The 10525-nt window shown below is 38.2% G+C and overlaps 1 protein-coding gene across 2 annotated transcripts in view; it reads left to right on the top strand.

Moving 5' to 3' along the window:
- Smarca5 (SWI/SNF related, matrix associated, actin dependent regulator of chromatin, subfamily a, member 5) overlaps positions 1-10525 on the top strand; it is a 62207-nt gene that overhangs the window by 26697 nt on the left and 24985 nt on the right. For both annotated transcript variants that reach the window (XM_010627984.3, XM_010627985.3), the window contains exons 2-5: positions 3591-3665; positions 7246-7412; positions 8550-8650; positions 10067-10167. In XM_010627984.3, the coding sequence (XP_010626286.1) occupies positions 3591-3665; positions 7246-7412; positions 8550-8650; positions 10067-10167 (444 nt within the window). The remainder of the gene's footprint in view (positions 1-3590; positions 3666-7245; positions 7413-8549; positions 8651-10066; positions 10168-10525) is intronic.

Raw genomic sequence — 10525 nt, 5'->3', positions numbered from 1 at the left:
TGCCACGCGCTGCTGATCCTCTGGGGCTTAGGTTGGCCAGGGGGCGGTGACAGGACTGGAGAGCGCGGGGGGAGCCGCCAAGCGGTCTCCGGAGTGTTCCCCACCCTGGCGGTGCTTGGGAACAGTGATTGCTTCCAGTCTTTAGTCTTGGCCTTCGACTGGTTTTGAGATACAGTATGGTGTAGTCCAGCTGGAAGATATCTGTAAGTCTTCAGTCCTTAGTAGTGTGAAAGTAATACTGCTCGGAAAGTGAGCCATCCTGTAGGGAAATGGTAGTTTTATCTTGGCACCCGAGATGGGATAACATCCTAATAGTCTTCGAAGGCACTTCTAATGGCCGGGGTAGGTTTTTTTTTTTTTAAATTAAAAAAATTTTTTTTTCCTCATTGAGTTTATAGGTACATTTTAGGTATACAGTACAGTTAACAATTGGGATCTTGTTACCTTTACATGACAGGTCTTGGTTCTCATTTTTTCCCCTTGTCCCTGCCCTCCCTTCACCTCTCTCCCTATTTACAAAAACTTTATTTCCACTTTTTCATTTTCTCATATTTTTTTCTTTTCCCTTATTACGTTTCCCCTACCCTTCCCACTTTCCCTTCACCTTTAGCCCCTTTCTTCCTATTTCACATTGTCAGTTATCCCATTAGGATCTTATAAATTAAGATACAATTAAGATACAATTAAAGTTTATTCACACCAGAGAAACTATTCGGTATTTACATGTGACATTTATTTCACTTAGGAGTACATCCTCAATATGTATCCATTTTCCTATGAATGAATCTAATTTCTCATTTTTTATGGCTGTGTAGTAACTTTGACATTCTGCAGTTTTCAGGGATCGAATTTTGCTTCCAGCCAAAATGCATTCGTTGGTACCTTTCAAAAATTTTTTTGCTTTGAGTTGTTGTATTTAAATTTGAAATAAATGAAAGTGTAAATAGAATTCTGTGTGTAGAGCCAGGCATAGTTGTGCACGCCTGTGATCCCAGCACTTGGGAGCATCTCTGTGAGACCCTGTCTGAGAAAACAAACAAAAACAGTATAAAGCCGAAAATAATTACCATGTAAACTCAGTGATGTGTGATTTTGTTTTGCTGGGAATTGAACCCCGAACCCTGGGCCTGAAGCATACTAGGCAAGTTCTTAGCGACTGAGCGATGTGACCCTGTGATCTGTTAGGTGAGGAGAAGAGTCTTCAGATAAGTAGACCTTGTGATAGAATTCAGGTCTGGCTCCAGAACGTAGCCTTTTCTCACGCATCTTGCTGGGTCCTGTGCTTCAAAACGTTTCACAATTTCATTTAGAAGAATGAGACTTAGTTTCACCTTTCAATACAGGGATGTCAGTAATTTTACTTTTTTACATTTATCTTTTTCTCTTCACTTTCCACAGCAACTTTTAAAATGTATTCTCATTTTCTTGATTGAATTCAGGATCACAAAGGTTCAGAATTAAAAATGAGGTTTGGGTGCACATGTAGAAAAGATCAGATGGTCCTAATGTGTTTTGTGTGGGTGTGGGGAAAGATTTTTAAATGCCTCTGTCATGTTTGAATTTAAGGTCAGTTTTCCCCAATTCAAGAGTTAATCCACCATTCATAAACTTTTTTCTGACGCTTGATTTTCCCAGAAATAATGGCCTTCCTAAGTATTCATTTAACTCTTTACTGTGGGAGAATTAAAAGAATCATACCACAGCGATATATGTGCACCCATGTTTATAGTGGCACAGTTTGTAATAGCTAATTTTGGAAACAGCCCAATTGCCAATCAGCTGGTGACTGGATAAAGATTTTTGTTTTTAATAAAATGGAGTACTACTCAGCCACAAAGAACGAGAAACTAAAGACATTTATTGCTAAATAGATGCACATTGAGACCATACTCTGAAGTGAAATAAATAGGGCACGTGTAAATACCGAAGTTTCTTTGGTGTGAGAAACAGTGTAAATGAGGATCAAAATGTATAATAATGTGAAATAGGAAGAAAAAGGCTAAAGGAGTAGTAAGTGGGAAAGTTAAGGGAAAAGAAAAAATGTGAGAAAAGAAGGAAAAAAAATGGGAACAAATTTTTTGTAAATAGGGGTGCAGGGGAAGAAGAGGAATGGAGAAAAAACAAGAACCAGGATATACCACGTACAGGTACAAATTCGCGATGATGAATGATTTTAATGTATACTTAACATGCACCAGTGAACTTAATGAAAAGAAAAAAACTGGGAGAAATAATGACTGCTTCTGGAAATCACATTGTTTTTGTAGGGTTTATTTGCCTTTTAGTAGAATTTCAGTAGGAATTTTGTGAACTGGATGAGGCTGGTTGGTGGCTATGTCATTTTTAGGTGTGGAGACCAGAGAGACTAGCTGAGCTGAAGGGCCCACAGGTACTTAAAGAGTTTAGTAGTGAAGTTCGTCTTGACTGTAGGCCTTTGGATGGCTTCTTGTAGTAATAGCGATGACCATATCCTCCACATTTTTGTATCACAGTGTGTAAGCACAGATTTGCATATTAATGAAAAATATACTTGTACCAACTTTTGTTTTTAGACAAGTTCTTGTTGTGTAGTTCATCCTGGCCTTGAACTCACTATTTAGCCCAGGCTGGCCTTGGACTCAAGGACCCTCCTGCCTCAGCCTCCTGAGAGCTGGGATTACAGGCATGCCCCACCATGCCCAACAGCTTTTTTTTTTTTTTTTAATGAGCTACAGTCTCCTTATGTTATCCAGGCTGATCTCAGACTCCTGGGCTCAAGTGATCTTCCTGCCTCAGCCTGCAGAGTAGCTGGCACTACAAGTGCACGCAGCTGTGCCTGGTTCTAGCCTTTTTAAAAACAATGGATGATGACTGGAACTTGGCAGCATAAAAATCATTGCTTCTGGCATTTGAATGTCAAAATACCTGTGTAAGAATGGCCTGTTACTAATTAAGGAATTGCACGGTATTAGAGTATTCAATTTACGCTGTATGTTACCCTTTTTGTAATAGTCCACATGATGCTGCCTTTCATATGAACCTTTTTTTGAGGGGGAGCAGGTACTGTATCAACTCAGGACCTTGTGTTTGCCAGGCAGGTGCAGTGCCACCAAGCTAAATCCCTGGCCCCCTTGTGAACATTTGTGTAGTATACTGTAGTTACATGCTAAAAAGGATCTTTCACATTTCCTAGTTTTGGTTTCATAACTTTTGGGGGTGTACTAGAGATCGAACTCGGGACCTTGCACTTGCAAGGCAGGCGGTGGAACCACTGAGCTAAATCCCCGGCCTGGTTTCATAACTTTTTAGAGAAATGGTATAGATTTGGTCATACGAGTAGTATAGGAAGTAATTTTAGAGTGATACTGATATTGTTTTGTTTTAACCTTGGCCGCTGCCACACCATTTACACACTTAGCTTGAATGGGTTAGTGTTCTCATTGTATTTCATCCATGCTCAGATTTCCTGTCAGGTTAGAAGACAGTCATTTAAATATCTAGGGAGTTTGGGATAGGAATATATTGTTAGGATGTGTTCCGGTCAGGAAACAGTGTATAGCGGGGAGTTGATTGTTCTTGAATAATTTCGTGGTTTTTTTCCTTCCTATTAGGAAGTATTTGATGATGCATCACCCGGGAAGCAAAAAGAAATCCAAGAACCAGATCCTACCTATGAAGAAAAAATGGTATGTTTAGATGGCGAGGACAGTCTATAATGAAGCTTTTTGATAATTGTTTTAAGGTGTGTTTGAAATATTTATGATATGGGATAGTGTAATTTTTGTATCTTACTTACCTATATAAAGCAGTAGAAGTAGTTGATGAATCTACAAATATGATATAATTCTGTTGACACTTTTAAGATTTTAGCATTAAGGTGAAAACCAGAGTAGGTATTCTGTCTGTGTGTTCTTCATATGTTTAGAATCACATTCTGCAAAGAATGATCCATTCTCCTTGCTCACATTATTCTTACAGGGCTGGGTGTCCTGTAATCCCAGCACTTGGGAGGCTGAGGCAGGAGGATCGCTGTGAGTTCGAGACGAGCCTGGGCTACATAGTGAGTTCTGGGCCAGTATCAACAACATAGTGAGACTCTGTCTCAACCCCCCCCCAAAAAAATTCACATTCTTATTTATTATAAGTCAGACAGTGACAGGAACAGTGTCCTCCTGATCTCCCCGTGATTAGCTCCCGGTGATATATGGTGCTTTGATCTTTACACTTTTACATGGTTTTTTTTTTTTTTTTTGGTACTGGGGATTGAACTCAGGACCTCGAGCTTCCCAGGCAGGCGCTGTACAGCTGAGCTAACCTAGCCCTATACAGATATATTTTTTTATGTTTTGGGGTACTAGGGATCAAACTCAGGACCTTTTGCTTGAGATGCAGGCGATGGCATCACTGAGGTAAATCCCCAGCTTACAGATTTTTTTTTTTTTTTTTTGAGACAGGGTCTCATGTAGTTCAGATTGCCCTGGAACTCACTGTGTAGCCTGGAACTCACTTGCAGCAATCCTCCTGCCTCAGCCTCCTGAGTGCTGGGATTACAGGCGTGGACTACCACGCCCGGTTTTACAGATCCTTTTTGAAAGGTACTTTTCCTCCTCCTTTCAAATTCCTCAAATACTTTCTATCTCTTGAATAGATTAAAAATCCTAACATGATAGGTGCACACAAATATGTAATTTACGTATAATGTTGCCATATAGGTAACACATGATTTTAGATACCATGTATTTTTCTATATATAAATGCCTGTTTTGTTGTCAAACTGTTTAAAGAGAATATACTTGGAGGTTAACCTTTTTAAAAAGAGTACTACTTTAAAGTGAATACAGTTTTTTTCCCTCCTGCATACTGGGGATTGAACCCAGGGCCATCACACTGAGCTGTGTCCACAGCCCATTTTATTTTTCATTTTCGGGAGTGTGTCACTGAGTGGCCCAGCGTGGGCTGAACTTTGCATCCTTTTACCTCAGCCTTCCAAGTGCTGGGATCATAGGCGTGTGCCACCGCAGTAAGGCACCTAACGCAGTATTTATTGCTCAGCAGTTTCATTCAGCTATTCCAAAACTGAACCACTCTGACCATCTTTTTATTCCATTTCTGTTATACCCTTTTTGTGTGTCTTTTTCCACAGAAAAATTACAGGCCCATCTCTGTGTAGCTTCTGCTGTCCTGTGTCATTTCCTTCTGTCCCAAGGAGGGTAGTCCAAAATTATTCATTGTCATTTCCATTGGATTGTGATTGATTTCTTAGAGTCTGTTAACAGTTTTTTCTCCTTCACATTCTTTTTAACCTTTTAGTATCTCAGATGATTTTTATTTAAATCTTACTCCCTCAAGCAACAAAGTACCTGTTTTTACCTCTGATAAAAGCAATGACAATGATTTAAAATTTTGAATGCTCTAGAAAAGCATTTACTTGAGTATCTTGATGTCAAAACATAATTATGACAATTGAGTAGACTGTTTTTTTTTTCCTTCTTGGTACCAGGGATGGAACTCTGGACCTTGTGCTTGCGAGGCAGATGTGGTACTGTTGAGCATTGAGTAGTCTTATTTTCCAGCCCTAACAACTAGTTGTATAGGCTTTTATTATTTTGTATTAAATTTGTACTTATATGTAATATATCTCAGTTCAGTACTTTTAAAACAATTTACAATTTTTGAAAAAAAACTGCTATGGCTTAGGGTCCTACTAGGGAGGAGAATGTCAACAGCTTTGCAGAACTGGTTGCTTTGTGTGTGGGGTAGTACCGGAGGGTAAGCACAGGGCCTTTGCACCGAGCTACATCCCTACTTCCTTTAAAAAAAAAAAAAAAGAATAGTCTTGCTGAATTACTTAGGCTGTGGCTCTAACTTGTGATTTTCTTGCCTCTGGCCCCCAGAATGCTGGGAATACAAGCATGTATCATTTTGCCTGGATTTATGATAGCAAGCTGGGCTTCAGTTTTTGCAGTAGTGTGATTTAAAAAAAAAAAAAATTAGAAAAATATAGCTCTTAAAGAGCAAGGCTTGGTGGCGCACACCTGTAATCCCAGCATTCAGGCAGCTGAGGCAGGATGATCACCATGAGTTAGAGGCCAACCTGAGCTACATAACAATACCCTGTCTCAAAAAACTCAAATAAACAAATTTAAAAAAATGCATACACACACACACATTATAGATATGTATATCTCCTATAATCTACAGTGTTGACTTTGGTAAAATGTCTTTTTGTAATTTTCTAGGACTTAACATTTAAACATTTATTGGCAGCAGTGTTGACTGGTTTCTCTGTTTCTCGAGGTTTTTTAGTCTTGTCATCTGTTTAACTGAGCTATCATTGTGTCTGTAAAAGTCTGTTGCCTAAAGGCTTGAATGCCAAACATTTTTGTTTGGTACCAGAGGTTGAACTCAGGCCCTTGTGCTTGGGAGGCAGGCAGCAGAACCACTGAGCTAAATCCCCATACCGAGATGTCATTACTTTTGATTGTTTGATACTTTTTTGGTACCAGGGATTGAACTCAAGACCTTGTGGAAGGTGGCGGAACCAATGAGCCAATTCCCCGCCTTAGATGTCATTACTTTTTGAAAACTTGTTTTCAAGGACCTTTTTTATTCAGATTCCTCTATTTTCTTGGTGGGATAATTGGGAAAATTCACAACATTGTTTAGGGGCAGATGGCAGATATGAGAGGAAGGAAGTGTTAAATTACGTTGGGCTATTGAATATTTCATGAACTTAAAAATAGTTTCTAAGCCTGATCCCCTTTTAAAATTTGGTATTAGTCTGATGAATGACTAGTCCATTTTTTCCTGTATTTCACTTTAATTACATAATTTCTTTGTTTAAATATTTTTTGGTCATTTTTATTGTAAAAAATTTATATTATTTTAAGCTTGGAATTTATTGAGTTTAGTGTGCATGCGTGTGTGTGTGTGTTTGTGTGTGTGAATGTGTATATATATATATACACACATACAGTCTTTTAAACACCACTACAATAGTTTCCATCACCTGAAAAGTCTGCTTCTGCCCTTTGTAGTTATTCCCCCCATCCCGCCACTTCTGATTTGCTTTCTGTGTAGCTTTTTGTACACAACTGCTAGCCGTGTACCTTCCAGTTTGGAGTCTTAGTTGGCAAAGTGCTTTTGAGACTCATCTGTTTTGTTACAAGTTTCAATATTTTGTTCCTTTTTATTGCTGAATTCATATGGAAGCATGTTGAAGCTGATTGCTGAAGTTTTGATGATTGTGTTTTCAACTTTTTGCAGCAAACCGATCGAGCAAATAGATTTGAGTATTTATTAAAGCAGACAGAGCTGTTTGCACATTTCATTCAGCCTGCTGCTCAAAAGACTCCAACCTCACCTTTGAAGATGAAACCTGGGCGCCCACGAATAAAAAAGGATGAGAAACAGAACTTGCTCTCAGTTGGCGAGTGAGTAATAATTTATACTTCATTCAGCCAAACTTACTTTTGGTAGTCTTCAAAAGAGACAAAATCACTTCATCTTTAAAAACATTGATATTATCTCAAGGGCCGCAGTGGGTTTGCAGGGTGTAGTTGTAGGTATGAATTTAGTATTATGTACAGTGCTATAAAGTGTCAAGGTGTATGCCATCCTTGGGTGGTTTTTGAAAATAACTTGGGTTGGATTTATAAGTTCTTGAGAATTGTCCTGCTGGTTGGGTAATTAAGGTATTTAATTGATAGATTTAGGGCAGTTTCAGCTCCCTGGAAAGGCTATAATTCCTAATGTGAAAATGAAGTCAGTAACACCTGAGATTGTGTAAAATGTGACATTATGAGCTGACCAATGTTATAGTCACTGCAAGGTTTCAAGGGTGTAACCAGCTGTTTTCCAAAGCAGATGAAAATATTTGTTGCATATGCACAATGGGAAGCTTCAGAATTGGGAAATAAGTGGTTTTACTCATCTCATCCCCTAAGCTACACATTTGGCAATACTATTTAGTGTTTTTTTGTTTTTTGGGGGGACCAGGGATTGAATTACTGTTTAGTTTTTTAGGGGATCATTCTGAATCCGGACATGGGTATGTGTGTATTTATTTATTTATTGGCACTGAGGATTGAACCCAGTACCACACTAAAATAAATCCCCTGCTATTTTTTAGTTTTTAATTTTGAGCCTGGATCTCACTAAATTTCTAAAATGCCTAGACTGGGCTCAGACTTTATTATTCTGTCTCATCTTCCTAAAGTGCTAAAGTGTGGGGCTTTATCAACTTGTAGTTAGTACACAGTTATTACTGTATTTTAACAATAATTTTACATATATTGTAGATTAACTATGTAAAATATTTCATATTAATATTTTATTAGTGATTGCGGCTATTTACTTTTTTGGCTGTAGATTAACCATGTAAAATATTTCAGATTAAAGTTTATTAGTGATTCCTGATGTTTACTTTTTTGGCTACAAATGTAGCCTGTTAGAAAAATTATTATAGAATCTTGGTCAGAATCTTGGTCAGCCGCTTGAATGTTACATTGAAATAGTAGCTGGTAGTGTTAAACTCGATCATTTAAATCAGTTAATTTTCATTTTGACAGTTACCGACACCGTAGAACAGAGCAAGAGGAGGACGAAGAACTGTTAACAGAAAGCTCCAAAGCAACCAATATTTGCACTCGATTTGAAGACTCTCCATCATGTATGTTAAACACACCTAATTACTTGATTTGTAAAACATCCCCTTTGAAATATCTTCTGTTAGAGTTTTGGACTTGTGTTTGTTACAATTTGATGGAGATGATACTGTTACCTGATGGCGGTGCTGTATTTCAAAGATGTGTAAAATGCCAAGGGATTTATTAGCACATATAAAACTGAGACTCATTTTGTCTTACACTGTATTTGTCCCAGATAAGGAAACTGGTGTTTAAAAACAAAACAAACTTTGGAAAGAATTTTGCTTACTCATCTGATGTTTTTGTACGTTTTAAGATTTTATGAAATTTATTTAGCATATTTAGCAGGGTTTAAGTTTTACTTATGTAATGTCTGATGGCATAGAGATTTTCCTAAGCTCCCTTTTATCCCTGGATGGTTGATTTGTGAGAACTCTTAGCTAATTGAACCTGACCTGGGCTTACATATGATTAGACATTTGGCCATCGGTTTAAGGCATACACCTTCAGGGTCCTTCCCCTGACCCCCAGGGCCCAATTTCCATCTCTTCAAATGAGGCAGGAGTCCAGAGCCACGTATGTGGTATAGTGCAAGGGGAAATTTGAGTTCTTTCTTACATTCTTACATTGTAACTAGTTTCCCTGCATTAGTTGGCTTTTCATCCTTAAGCACTGATTTTGTGGGGCAAGGGGATAAGTACTATGTGTATGAGACGTTCCTATTTATATCTCTGTTTTTATCAGGAAAAACCTCTGGAGAGTCTGTCTCATTCTTTTTTTTTTGGATACTGGAGATTGAACTCGGGACCTTGCGTTTGTGAAGCAGGTGGTGATACCACTGAGCTAAATCCCCAGCCCTTCTGTTTTATTCTTTAGAAAAGATGAAAATGCTGCATTAGGAACATTGGTGGCAATACTAAAAATTGAAGAAGACTGAGTTTCCAGGACCAGGGTGTAACAGGAAGTGAGTGATTTGGATGAATACTCCAATGTATATTGTCATATTTGCTGCAGTTGGTTATCTTCCGTAACTACTCCTATTCCATTCCAAACATTAACAGCTACCTCTGGTGACTTAGAACTTGTAGAATTCCCACAGGAAAGAATTTCCTGAAAAAGAAAGCAAAATCAGTAGACACAGGGAGGTCCCACTTAAATATGGAGTATCAGATAAAAGGGGAGTGCCTTCTCTCATCTGAAAATGTGTGCTGTGTTTTCTTTTGCTCTTAGGTATGAAATGGGTAAATAGAAAATCAGGCCCTTGGTTATTAGGTTGAAGAAGTGCTGTCTTTAAAATGTTTACTGTGAGCCAGGGATTTAGCTCAGTGTTTCTGCCACCTGCCTCGCAAGGTCCCAAGTTCGATCCCTGGTACCAAAACAAAAGGCAAAAAAATTGTACATTATTAAAATGTTCACTGTGTATTCTCTTTTGTTCTTAGATGTGAAATGGGGTAAACTGAGGGATTATCAGGTCCGAGGATTGAATTGGCTCATTTCTTTGTATGAGAATGGTATCAATGGTATCCTTGCAGATGAAATGGTATGTATTTGGTAGTTTTTTTGAGGATCATATTTTGTAGCTAAAGATATACATTAAATTTGTAGAAGTTAAGATAGTTAACATAGTTTTATTGACTATAAATACAATCTAGAACTGTTTCCAGCTAATTTTCCTTCTTACTGCTAGATGCTATTTTAGTTGTATAAATGAGCACTTCTCTTATGGAATTTTCATCTGTGAAAGTAGAATAAATTTCAAAGCAGTATCTTTTGAAAAACTTTAAATTTCTGTAGTGTAGAAGTAGTTTGAAGTGGGCGTGGTGGTACACGCCTGTAATCCTAGTGCACTTGAGGCCGAGGCAGAGTATCTGTCAGTTCCAGGCCAGCCTGAGCTACAT

Source organism: Fukomys damarensis, unplaced genomic scaffold, assembly GCF_012274545.1.
Source record: "Fukomys damarensis isolate Sample0158 unplaced genomic scaffold, DMR_v1.0_HiC HiC_scaffold_38, whole genome shotgun sequence".
NCBI lineage: Eukaryota > Metazoa > Chordata > Mammalia > Rodentia > Bathyergidae > Fukomys > Fukomys damarensis.
Note: the sequence above shows the minus strand (reverse complement) of the source record. Positions and strands in the feature narration are given on the sequence as shown.